At 41.1% G+C, this 13,244-nt stretch overlaps 1 protein-coding gene across 5 annotated transcripts in view; it reads left to right on the forward strand.

The window, feature by feature from the left end:
• Positions 1-13,244, forward strand: part of GLI2 (GLI family zinc finger 2) — a 242,941-nt gene that overhangs the window by 43,696 nt on the left and 186,001 nt on the right. For 3 of the 5 annotated variants that reach the window (XM_008167768.4, XM_008167769.4, XM_024104791.3), the window contains exon 2: positions 8,334-8,484. In XM_008167768.4, coding sequence (XP_008165990.2) covers positions 8,364-8,484 — 121 coding nt within the window. In that variant the 5' untranslated portion in view covers positions 8,334-8,363. Of the gene's footprint in view, positions 1-4,456; positions 4,552-8,333; positions 8,485-13,244 lie in introns of those variants that run through there. The other 2 variants (XM_065561465.1, XM_065561466.1) reach the window with 2 other exon arrangements.

Consider the following 13,244-nt stretch of genomic DNA (forward strand, 5'->3'; position numbering starts at 1 on the left):
CTTCCCCGTTGTTGTGCAACTATTTACTGAGATGCTGCAACTGCAGCTATCATTCCAGCCATGTGCATACAGACTGACTTCCTGGTGCTTCTCTACTGCAACCTGTGCTGTTCACTCCAAGTATGGTTGCTGGTAATACAAAGAAGTAGTTAATAATAATACACTGAGTATCTTCATCTCTCTTTAAAATCAAAGTGACATGAGGATTCTCAGCAACATGCTGACTCTAGCCCTGTTTGAGGATTTTGGTCTGGAATAAAGTAAATATGAAGTTCTAAATAATAGTGTACAGTGGCGTAGGAATAGAGCAGGTCATCTTCAATGTAAGGTTCCTTCCTCCTGTAAGGTACATGCAGTAGAGAATGAGTGCTCTCATATACACTGAAGTCATGGTGAAGACCTTACAAGATGCACATTTGAGTCATTTCCAAGGGCAGAGTAGTTGAAAATGAATTGGCTTGACTGGGAACCTGTCGTCCAAAGGACTTCACAATTGATTAATCATGACTTCTTATTTATGCTGCTGTTACGTTTGACTGATACTGTATTTTATAAACATTTTTAGATCCTTAAGTGATAAACTGCATGTTTGAGTAGTCCATACATTTACTTCTGGCATGTGGAGAGAAATAACTTTATTAATCTGAGGCTGCTGTTGATAGAAGGGAGGTCAAATTCTGCTCTGTTGTAAAGCTGAGGGCTTCACTGAAATAATTGCTATCACAGCTGTGTAACCCAGAACAGAAGACTGAAAAGGATCACAACAACCACTGTATTGAGCCAATGTTCAAACACTTGGCTCAAACTGTATTTCATAACTGATTGCATGCAAAGGGCTTTTTCTGTGTTACACAGCCCACTACTAAAGAGCAGACTCTGAAAATATCCCTCTGTTCATACAAATGAAGATGGTATAAGGTGAAACAGGTTTTAATTTTTAAGCTAATTCATTTAATTGTGTATTTCATCATTTTAATCTTGTATAAGACAATTAGATTTTAAATGAAAGAGAGAGAAGAGTTCTATAAATATCTTGAGATCTGTGAAAAAGAAGCAGAGCTGTACCGGAAGGACTCTTTAGGAAGCCTTTCTCCCGATGTTGTGCTGGCAGATTGGTTCTTGATCTCGCAAATGCCATTCATTGCCCCTACTGTGTTCTTTATGGAACAGACCCATCTCTGAGCTTTATTGTTGTCTGCTGCCTTATCACAGTAAGCCTGAAAATCATAGAAAATTAAGTAGACTGGTCAAACTTGGTAATTATTTTTCACTGAAAATTTTAGATTCTCTGCATTAGATTCTAGATTCTCTGCATTCTTGTTTTTTTAATGAAAAACCCAGAAATGTTCAAACTTAACTAAAACTTTCCTAATAAAATAAAATAAAATAAAGTGGAATCTGATGAGCATCTGTTTATTTGCAGTCCAGCTGGGAGTTAACTTCAGGCTGGTGGCCCTAGAAGAAGATGGGTGTTTTGGAAGAGCACTTGTGACCATTCTTCATGCATTTAACAGGAAGGATTGTTTTATTAGGAAAGTTTTATGGCTTCTGTTTTTGCTCAAAGGCAAATGTGGCTTTGTTGTTTTTAATTCTGTTGGGATTTCTCCCTCTTAATATACAATGCAGCTGTTAAAATAGTTGGGGTTGTCTAGGGCAAATCCCATAGCACTTTCCTTTCGGCTCTCACTTACCTACCTTTTTAATGCCACCGCAGAATCATATTATAGGGGATATGAACAGTGCTTGGTATTAGTGTCAAAATCAATTACCTAACCCTCTGCCTGTAGAGAAGGCTGCGAACCTAAAGGACAAACGAAGGTTTTCGATTTCTAATTTTGAGTAATGACTGAGGGCGCAGGTTGGTGTTTGACTAAATGCACAGGGTTTTTCTCTGTATAGTAACTCCTATATGCATGCTCTTTCTCTGTAAAAAGTAGGATCCCTGTGAAACCCTTTTTCCTGCCAAATGGCTTGCAGTTAGAATTAATCTGTCCCTGAATTCATGAATTCTGTGTGGCACAGAGCAGTGGAAAAAAGTTTAGCACTGAGCAGAGAGCAAAAGATGTATTGCTTAAAAAATATGAATGTAGTGCTCACGAATAGAGTGGGATTGACAGCCCTGGAAAATAGCCTTTATATTTCCTTATCCTCAAAATTATACTACTTTCTGTAGCCTCTTCCTTCTGGGGATCTCATAGCACTTTGCAAACATGACAAAATTAGGTCTCATAGAACTTCAATGAGGTAGGTAAGTATGGTGTCTCCATTTCACAGATGTGGAAACTGAGGAATAGAGAGGTGAAGTCACAGGAAATCTGTGGCAGAGCCAAGAAGAGAACCTAGCTATCTGGAGTCCTAGGTCTGGGCCTTAACCACAAGGCCATGCTGCCTCCGGAATTCATATTGGATGGTGGTGGGAGTGGAAGCTTTCCTCACTCTGCCTGGCCACTCAACCCCATCTAAAGGTCAGAGAGTAATTCAGTTGATCTGTCTATTTATTCCCTGGCTGCTCTGCTGAGACTGTCAGCAAGGGTGCCAGTTACTGCTGATGTGATGGGGACACCTATTTGGTAGGAAAAATCTCAAACCCACCTACCCACTCACATTGGCTCCTGAATGACTATCAGATGGTCATTACCACCCTGGAGAATCAGTGACCAAGAGGTAAAAGACCCCATATCCTATTTCCAATTCTCTCAGCCACCCAGTACCCTTAACAAAGCAAAAATAATTATAGACTTATTTCCACTAAATCCCTTAAATCCCATAAGATTAGAGTCGTTGCATTCTACTTTTTTCTAATCTCGTGGTTGAGAAGGATTTACCTGTTCTAATGCAACCATTTATTGTAATCACTTGGTGATTTTTTTCATTCATATTTAACATAAAAACAGAGATTCAAATACACAGAGCAATAACTGAGGGCCATATTTTCAAAAGCAACCAGTGATTTTGGAGGTCTCCATTTTTGGGGTGCCCACATTTAGATACCTTTTTAAAGAGGCCTGATTGGCAGAGGGTAGGCGCTTAGAGCCAGATTTGTAAGACAGGTAGGTCCCTAACTCCCATTGATTTAAATTCTGGCCCTTTACAATTCTGGCCCTTAGCACTTTCGGAAAAGCAGGCTGCTTCACAGTATCTCAGGCTGGGCACCTACTCCTGAGGCACCCCAAATTACTAAGCACTGTTGAAAATGTAGCCTGAAATGTCTAAATTTTCAAGACACACTGAAGCAGAGAAGCCTAAGAGCATGAATATTCTTGTTTATTAACTTTACTGCACTTCCAGGACACAGAAATATTCTTGTTAGGGGCTAATTATCTTATCGATGCCAACTGAGAGGACAAAAGCACCAAAGGCATTTATGAGCACAAGTCTCATTGAAAGCCAACAGGACTTGTGCTTCTATAACCCGTAGCTGTTTTTGAAAATTGGCCCTTCTAGACATAATTTTCAATCCCAAGTGTCTAAAATTAGGCCTCTAAATCTTTAGGCACCTAGGTGAAAGTTGCCCAAGTCTCCCACATCTTCTGTTGATTTGAGTTGTGGGTACAATACTTGAGAAAGCAGGCCACTTATTTAGATGCTTAAAATATGGATCTAGATTACTGACTTGAGGCACCCACGTTAGAAAATGTTGGCCATAATCTTCACATCCACCTTGGAAATAAGTTCCTTTGCGAGAAGAATTCGTTTTTTACTAAGCATAATAGTGTTGTGTAACATCCGAAACAAAGAGCAACTTTGCAGCTCCATGGACACAGTAAACCCTGAGGGGAGAGGAGGGGTCAGGTTTCAAACAAAAGTGGAAAACCTTGAAAGGAGGGGCTAAGAAGAAACAGGTGGCAGACTAATAATTTAGCCTCTGATGTTTATTTGCTTAGTGAACAGAAGCCCAGAATGTCAGACCTAGGTCAAACACTCCTTCGATTGAGTGTATTTATTTCATACATCATCTGTAACCCAAAGTAATTTCTAGATTAAATTGTTGTAAATCTTGGGCCCAATGAACCTATTCCATGTTTGCCATTGAGCCCAGTGCGCACGTGGACAGGACTTAAGGGGCCTAGTTAGTGCTGCATAGGTACTGGCGGAGTTCAGATGTGATCAGTCAAGCTTATAATTGTATATCACATAATTTCAAATGTTGGCTTCCGTTTTTGCATCTACAGTTTGAGCCTACAAATCTGCAATTTAGCTGTGCTACTGAATTTCACTGCACGTGCAATTTTTTTGCCAGCAAAATTGTGTCACTCTTACAGAAAAACTCCCAGAAAACACTTTTGCGTTAAAACAGTGCATCCACAAAGTTACACTTTGGTACTGCAAACACATTGTCACAGGGTGACATGGACCCTTTAAGAGAGAAGAGGCCAGTGCACCTGTAATAGTCAGCTGATTCCCCCCACCGCTCCAATTTGGGCTTAACAGAGGGCACCTGGGACCTAGAGGGCAGAGAGAGAGACCTGCTGAGTCAAAGCCACCTGAGATCACAGACTGGAGGCATGAGGAAAAGGGCAGGTGAAAGCTGCCTGTGGGAGACAGTCTGCAGTGAGTCGATAATTCTGCAAGCCCTCTCTGGAAGAGGGAGGAATTGGCTAGGACTGGGAGGCTAGTGGTGGGCCTAGTTAGCTAAAAGCCAGTGCTGGGATGCTGAAAAGGGCTGAGTTGTTAGTCTGTGTTTGGGTAGAAGAGTCATGAAGACTAGTCACTCTCAGGTGGCTGGCCTGGAGAGTGGGACTCTGGAATGAGGGCAGAAAAGACCAGAGAACCAAATGCTGGTGGACTCAGGTGTGTGGATTGAAAATGATGTCCCTGAAGAGAGGAATGGAAAATCATGGAACTTTTCTAAGTTTTACTGTGGGAATTAGGAGAATAGCTTGTATCATGAGAGTTCTGAAGAGTGTTTCACGTGAACATGATAAACTACACCCAGATGTAGGACTGTATCAGTGAGCGAGACTGGGCTGTTTTTATGGCTGGACTGAGGGGAAACTGAGGCAGGCACATATGTTAAATTAAATTAATTAATTAAGATATCCCAACTCCTAGAACTGGAAGGGACCATAAAAGGTCATCAAGTCCAGCCCCCTGCCTTCACTAGCAGGACTAAGTACTGATTTTGCCCCAGATCCCCAAGTGGCCCCCTCAAGGATTGAACTCACAACCCTGGGTTTAGCAGGCCAATGCTCAAACCACTGAGCTATCCCTCCCCCCCCCCAAGGTTGTGCTGTGGCCAGCTGCAAGAGGGTGCCACCAGTGCGGTTGCCCCGTGACACACGCTAAACTGTAAATGTGAGACTAGTCTTATTGACTTCAATGGGGCTACTCAAGTGCTTAAACTCAAGCACGTGCACAAGTGTTTGCAGAACTGGGAACTTAAACAGCAAGAGGAAAATGAAAGAAATGTAGAGGGAAGGGAGAAAAGTGCGTTTTCCCTTGGCACTTTAAAATACATGAAGAGTGGAGGAGGCAAAGAAATATAGGATAGCTCTTCCAGAAGTCAGGAACTGCAGAGGAGAAGGCTCTTGCACCAGCATGGGGGACAGAGAGGAGGCTACTGCTAGAGAGTTTGGGAAAACGGTAGAGGGAGAAGAGGACCATGTGGAAAGCTGAAGAGATTGTTTTATTTTTAAAGATAATTACTGTGGGTGAGATTCTGCACTGTGGCTCTAATAGAGGCAGCACAGGACTTGCGGCTTTTTTCTATGCTCTATGTAACCTGCCCTCTGAAGCCTTGGTGATTGTTTAGAAACTGATACCGAGGAGTCAGTTCTCTAGATCACTCAAGAGTTTGTTTATTTTTGCTTTCTGCTGATTAAGCAATGAAGATTGCAAAGCCTGGTCATCTTAGTATTTTGCACTGAACACCTCTGACTTTAAAAAATACCATTGCTGTATGCAGTGTTGTTGTAGCCATGTTGGTCCGAGAATATTAGAGAGACAAAGTGGATGAGGTAATATCTTTTATTGGACCAACTTCTGTTGGTGAGAGAGACGAGCTCTCGAGTTTACACAGAGCTGAAGAGCTTGTCTCTCACCAACAGAAGTTGGTCCAATAAAAGATATTAGCTCATCCCCCTTGTCTCTTTAAAAACACCAGTCAGACTAAATCAGTTTGTTTGGTTTCTCATAATAGTACCAATATCGGGGGGGGGGGGGGGCGGGAGGGAGAGAATGGCTTATTCATGCTGCTGACTGGGGCCTGGTCTACACCTCAAACTTAGGTCAACTTAGCCTTGTTGCTCAGGGCTGTGAAAAGTTTCATGCCTTAAATACGGCTAGGTTGATGAAAGAATTCTTACCTAGCTACTGGGAGTTGGATTTACTGCAGCAAGAGAAAAACCCCTTCTGTCATTATAGTATGTGTCTATACTGCATTGGCATACCTGCAGCAGCGATTGTAGTGTGGATACCCTGGGTCTTTGCAAAGCCCTTTATTTAGATCCTGATTCAGAAAGCATTCCAGCCCTTTTCAATGCTTAAGTATGAGGATAACCTTCAACAATTGCTTATGTCCCAATCAGTGACTTCAATGGGACTTAAGTGAGTATTATCGTTAACCACGTGCTTAAGTGCCCTTTCTGAATTAGGGATGCTTCACTGAATCGGGGCCTTAGGCTATGTCTACACTACACACCTACAGTGGCACAGTTGTACCTCTGCAGCTGTGCTGCTGTAAGGTCTCCCGTATAGCTGCTGTATGTCAATGGGAGAGAGCTCTCCCATCGGCATAATTAAACCACCCCCAACAAGTGGCAGTAGCTATGTTGGCATCTCCCGATGACCTAGCGCTGTCCACACCGGCGCTTTTGTTGGTAAAACTTACGTTGGTCAGGAAGGTGGTTTTTTTCACACCCCGACTGACAAAAATGCTAGTGTAGACAAAGCCTCAGAAAGCAACTGAGTGAAAAAAGCACTAGCAATAAGCCCAATGGGGTCCAGGTCCATGACCGAAGCTCCAAGGTGCTACAATAATACAAATAATAAGAATCATTATAATACAGTAAACTAATCCAAGAGGAGAGAGAACATTTTTTTTCTTTAATTTTTTTAAAGGTATAAAAACATTAAAATAAAAATAAAATCATCAGGGTAGCAAGGGAAAAAAAGAGCTCACATCTGGGTTACAGCCAAGCAAAGGGTAAAATTTATCAGACAAAACAAATGGGAGTTCCTGGAATCTTTATACAGAGAAAAGTTTGCAAGGCATGTGGACTCTTTCTTTAATGAAAGCTGTTCAGGACTCTGTAAATCTTTACTCGCAATGTAAAGTGAAGAAAATGTGAAGTGATGCTGTTACAGTGAAACTGACTCCAACCCAAAAGTTCTCTCACGCTTTCCCAGAAGTTTTCTGGCTGATACAGTTAATTCCTGTAACTGAAGCAGCCTGTGTATTCCAGCAAATTTTTGAGGCTGGATAATTTACACAAACTACAATTAAAAATGTAAGAGGGATCTTGCTGTGATTTCTCTCAAGACCTGAGTGAAGGGCCAGTAATATGGAGGCATCAAATGGTTTCAGTATCTCCCGCCTCCATTTTTCCCAAAGTAGGAACTATATAGACATGTCTCAAATAAAGCTAGGAAGCCTTCGGCTATATTAATGTGGACAGGGACCAGAAATGAAAATGTGCTGGGGCCTCTAGGGGAAACCCACTTTAGGATTGTATTGGATTAGCCTTTCTTTCTGACACAGAACCAGTGTTTTGGAAGGATGGGAGTGGGGTCTTACAGATATGAATAAAGATACACTTGAGCTTGATATCCAGTACTTTAAGCTGCGGCTTAAGTTGCATAATTCCGCACTCCTTACTCAGGAAAAAAATTATTCTCAGGTATGACTTTGGGCATGAAATAAGAACCCGAATTGAACAGACAAGAATCAATGGAAGTTTTGCCTGAGTGTTGCATAGGGTCTCGAGTACCTATTGTTTATTATCATTCGAGCAGGTTGAAAAATAGTGTGGGGTTGGGGAGTAATTGAGCACAAAGGTTCACCTCTTTGGATTGACTGTATACTAACCCACAAAATAAAGTCCAGTCAAAACTTTTAATTAAAAAAATGGGCCTGATCCTTTGAGGTCCTGAGCCTCTTCAGCTCCCATGACATCAATGGGAATTGAGAGCACTCAGCACTTTGCAGAGCCAAGCCCTTTCTGGTTATAATTATAGCAGCCAGGCTGCCAGGGAAAGAAACTTAGGAGATCTTTGTTGTTTTTTTAAATTTGCTTTTGGATTGTGATGATGTATTGGGCTCTCCCTCCTGGGGCTCATTTTGCTTCTTTTGTTCAAGAAGTGACAGAAATGTGTTTTTGGTTTGTGTTCCTTAGGGTTCCTGAGCTGGAATATGCGCATCTAAGATGGAAACTTCCAATTCAACTGCTGCTGGGAAGAAAGAAGGGAAAGGTGCAATTCTGGAGGGGAATGGCTTTCCTGAGACGGGGAAGAAACCTGCTCCCTTAGCAGCAGCAGCACAAGGAGGTACTTTATGTTTTCCACACTTTGAAAGCAGCAGGAGTGTTTTTCATTAGACTGTTAGAATTGAATAAGAACGGTGGCATTCGTTCTCATGTGAACGTGCTGAATTCATTGGGGTTCCTGGCCTTAGAAGGTCTCACAGGAACTGTAAGCTGACAATTTGCCGGCTCTGTGTCATGGTGTAGCATGCAACGGGTTATTGTACCATGGTGACCCACCATGACACGTGACCAAATCAGATTTGGGGGTCAGAAGACGGGAGAACTCCATTCTTGTTAAACTAAATCTGAATTAAACATCATCGTTAGAAAATTCTGACAAGCAGTCACTGATCCCACTGACGCCTGGTTTCCTATGATATATGCAGCATTTTTTCTAACACTTAGCCACGTGGAAATTAAAATGTCACTTACTAGGTTTGGTAGAGCAGAGTACATTTTGTGTTATCATTGTAGTAGAAAATCTATATTTCTTGCATCTGCTTTGATTTTTTTTTCTAATGAGTTAAAAAGACTGCTATCTCATTTCTGGTTGTCACTGCTGATACTCCATTCTAAATGCTGTGCAAGAGGACATACAAGTAAAGAAACTTCTTCTAGTTTCTCAATATTTCTGTTACATCAGGGATAATCCAGAATTTGATTTCTTTTCCTCCACTTAGTGAAAATGCTAAGGGTTTGATTCTCTTGCCATTGAAGTTAATGGTAAAACTCTCACAGAGTCCAGTGGAAGCAGGATCAGACCTTCAAATGTTGATGATGGAAGAAGCGAGTTAAGATTGATATGGAATGTACATACCTTGCTCCCTTTCCTGCTCTACTCCCCAGCACAGGGAAGAAAGTGTTAATCAACTCCTTCCCAGATCAAAGGGGTTGCAGGGGAGCCCTACCACATGGGAAGGCAACCACTGTCAGTCAGCTGTCAGTTGTTAAAGATGGAGGTAAAAGGAGTGGAACCTCTTTGAGTGGGGTCTTCAGCTCAAGGAGAATCTCACTTGTACCCTGGAGACGAGCTGCCTCCAGGTCCCAGTAGGCCTGCAAAGGGCAGCATTTGGACTTACAGAAGTGAATAACCTTTTGGTGTGGTGACAATTTTAAGAGGGCTCTGTTACTCTAACAAGACTGGGGCGTGGGGTTTCGGTGGGCAGTACCATCTAAACACCTCCATGGGATGTGGCAAATTTGTCCCCCTGGAGATGTACGTCAATATTGTGGTAGGGCCTCATGATGTCCAGTTCTGTGTTTTCACAGTCAATATTTGGACCCCAAATTAAATGTGGGAACCAACTCTAGGAGTGATCTTCAGAGTTAAGCTCTATTAAGGAAATGATACAGTGCCTATTAGGAACAAATTCCTTTAAAACAAACCCTGTTGTACTGTATCTCCTTTTCATCAAATCAGTTGAACTGCATCTATCTCTGAATGACCTCATGTATCCCAGCTCTGAATGTCAGTATGGGAAGCTAGCTTTGAGCTTGCTGATATTTTCTTGTAGCGGGTGCAGAAGAGGAACGCTAGGGATGGTACGTAGGTTGGGTGAACATCCCACTGTTCTTTTTGAGGACAGGGACAGAAAGGCCTTTCTCAGTAGGGCACAGAGAGACAAATTTAGAAGGGACTCTCCCATTTGGAATGTGACAAGTGGCATCCCCAGCTGTATAAACTTTTTAGGCTTCTTTTTTTTCTCTGAAAAATATACCTTATTGCTAGCCAGATTCTACCTCAAAATGATTCCCTCTCCTCCCCTTCCTTAAATACATAGTAATTTCTCATCTCAAGATGGCAGTAAAATTATTCTATGGGTTTCTCTGATTCCTGCACCACTAGGTAACTTAGTCTTGTTTTCAGTTTGCAGAACCATGACCCCAGTCCTTTCCAGCACAAGTTGTGTGTATCTGTGTTTTACCCATACATTCTTTCCAAAACTCTGGCTAGGTCTAAGAAACATACTAGTATTTTCTGTGAAAGCTTCCCAAGTACAGACAAAGGAAACTGCTCTTGGAACATAAGACATTGGAGCTGTTCACCTATTATATAAATCTTGTCAATAAAAGAAGTGTCTGTTAAAAACCCCAGAAAACCTTTTACCTTTGGAGATGAGCCTGAGCTGTGAAATTAGATTCTGGAGCGAAATCCAAATTTTTAGAGTGAGTTTGGATCTAGTTTTCTTGTTAACTTTAACTTTTTACATTTGCAGAATGGAAAATTTGCAGAATTTATTAAATTAGGGACAAAAATTACGTGATTCCTGGAAATCTGCCATCTGTTAAACTAGCATAAGGTCATGATTTAGGATTCAGGCATCTGCTTATGACCATCCCTGTTCAGAACAGCAACTAAACACATTCTTAACTTTGTCACACTCTAAAGTCCCATTCATGTGAATGAAGCTCAAGCATGTGCTAAAGTTCAAAACATGCTTGGGTGCTATTCTGAATAGGGATGCTGTCCCAAATTGGGGCCTAAATCTGGAGTAACTCCAGATTTACACAAGTGTACTGAGACTAGAATCTGGCCCCAAGACTTGATGGTCTTGACCCTTTTGGTCTCATACTGGAGCCTTGATTCTTTTTATGCATATGACATGTTTCATATTAGCACTGTGCTATCTGCTCTGGAATGAATGATTTACAAGCTCAACATTTCTCATCTTAATAAAATGAAGTGGAAAAGGAAGAAGAAGATTGTTTGAAGATGTCAGGAGAAGTGTGATGAAAGCATTTTGTAATGAGATGTAAAAAGCAAAATCTATATCCTACTGTGAGAAGAAAAGCTAATAAATTATCTAACATGGCTAGCAGTAAAGTGTACTCCAGATCTGATACTAGCCAATGAAATGTACGAAGAATATGACTGTTGTTTTCTTTTTTGAAGACCTTTCTTTGAAATCTGATTAGAATGAAATTAGTGCTTCTGAAATGGAAAAGCTCCCCAAAAGACTGGGGAAGTGTGTACACACACACACACACACACACACACACACACACACACACGTGAAATGAATCAGGATGCTTCAGATATGTTGCAAAAGTAGCTAAGTGTAAGCTATGGATTAGCAGTTCATAACTGAAAGGGTACATATTGACTTCCTATGTCTACATAATAATATTAGCATTTGCATAGCAATTTTCATCCTCAAAGCTCTTAACAGACATTAACTCATTACTCAGAGGAATGTAAGGTTGGTGTTTATTTTATACTCCCATTTTACAGAAGGGAAAATGGAGGCAAATAGGTTAAATAAGTTGCATACGGCCATGTTGGCAGGAAGTAGGGGGTGTAGGAGTGGGTGTGTGTCAATGTTAGAGCCAGGTTTAAAATTCGGGAGTTTTTGGCTTCCAAACCTGTGTTGAGGCCACTACATGTCTCATGTCTACATGTCTCATCCATCATTAACTTTTGATGGTATTGATTACATTATTATTACTATCTTATTTGATGGCTCCTAGGTGCTATATGGGTTATTTTCTTCATATTAGCATGTCATAAAGTAGCAACAAGGCACTGCTAGCATTGCAACTCAGAAATGTCTTCTCCACAACCAGACAAGCATATTCTACAATACACTTCCTGTTCTTTCAGATTCTACTGAATCACTGTTGTATTAGATCAAAGGCTACTGAGCTATGTTTCTCCTATCATAGCTTTTTTCCTTGTAGAATCTGCATAGAATCACAAGGGTTTACTTTTCATGAAGACCCAATAAAGTGAAGCAATAAATCAAATATATTAACAAACTGATTTAAGAACCCTCCTTGCTTTACTGTATTTTTGTAACTTGTCCGATCTCCATTTCTACTTCACTTATTCTGAATATTTGTCCCCTCCCAAATGCCGTCTGTGGCCTTAAACAGATTAAGTTATGGCTGTAGAAAGAAAGATTGGCGTTGTTGATGCTGTCAGAGTAGAAGAGTTCGTTCAGATTAACAATCTGCATCTCATATTTTAGTCTCCTAAAGCTGACACTAGAGAGATCTTCTTTGCCTTTTTTTTTATAGTAATTCATTGATCAGCTGCTCAGAAATTGACCTTGCAGAAATGACATCAGGGAAGACTCTCCTAATGTTCAGTTTTTTCCATAAATCATTCTGGCAAAGGAGTTAACACCCCTTTTCAATTTCAATAAGTGTGTGTTTGGTGGGGAGCCGGGGTTATTAATGGTGATATTTACGAGTTATATGCAGCCAGTTTTGCAAAAGTGGTCTGATTTTTTTCGGTGCCTGAAATATGGGGAGCACAACTTAAAACACCCACCTTTAGAAAACTCTTCTGCAAATTGTAGTCTGTATTGCATTTCGGGGCAAAGGGCAAACTCTGCACGTGGCTTATGGAGTTCCACTCATGTATTCAAGAGCAGATTTGTCTCTTCGCCTTCAAGGGCACAGGGACTATCTCTTTTACTATGTGTATGGCCAGTACCTAGCACGGTGGGGCCTACAGAGGCTGTTATAATATAAATAATGTCATTTAAAAAAAAATGTTGAGATACTGGGGGGAGGGTTTCGCTTCTGACCCTAAACCAAAAATTAAATAAAAGTCCTAGGAAGCGCTAACTGCCTGTGGTTAACAAGTCCCAGGATATAACTTTCTCTCTCTGCCCCTTTTCTCCCCCCCCCTCCCCCCATGACACAAACACCAAGTTCCTAAATTGATGGTGTTTATGTCTGAAACACTTTTCTGATGTCTGGCTCTGTCAAGACTAATTTTAACATTTCCAAAGCTGGGTAAAAATACAGCCTCATTACTTTGATGTCAGAGCAAAG

This window comes from Chrysemys picta, chromosome 11 (assembly GCF_011386835.1).
Source record: "Chrysemys picta bellii isolate R12L10 chromosome 11, ASM1138683v2, whole genome shotgun sequence".
In the NCBI taxonomy this organism is placed as follows: Eukaryota; Metazoa; Chordata; order Testudines; family Emydidae; genus Chrysemys; species Chrysemys picta.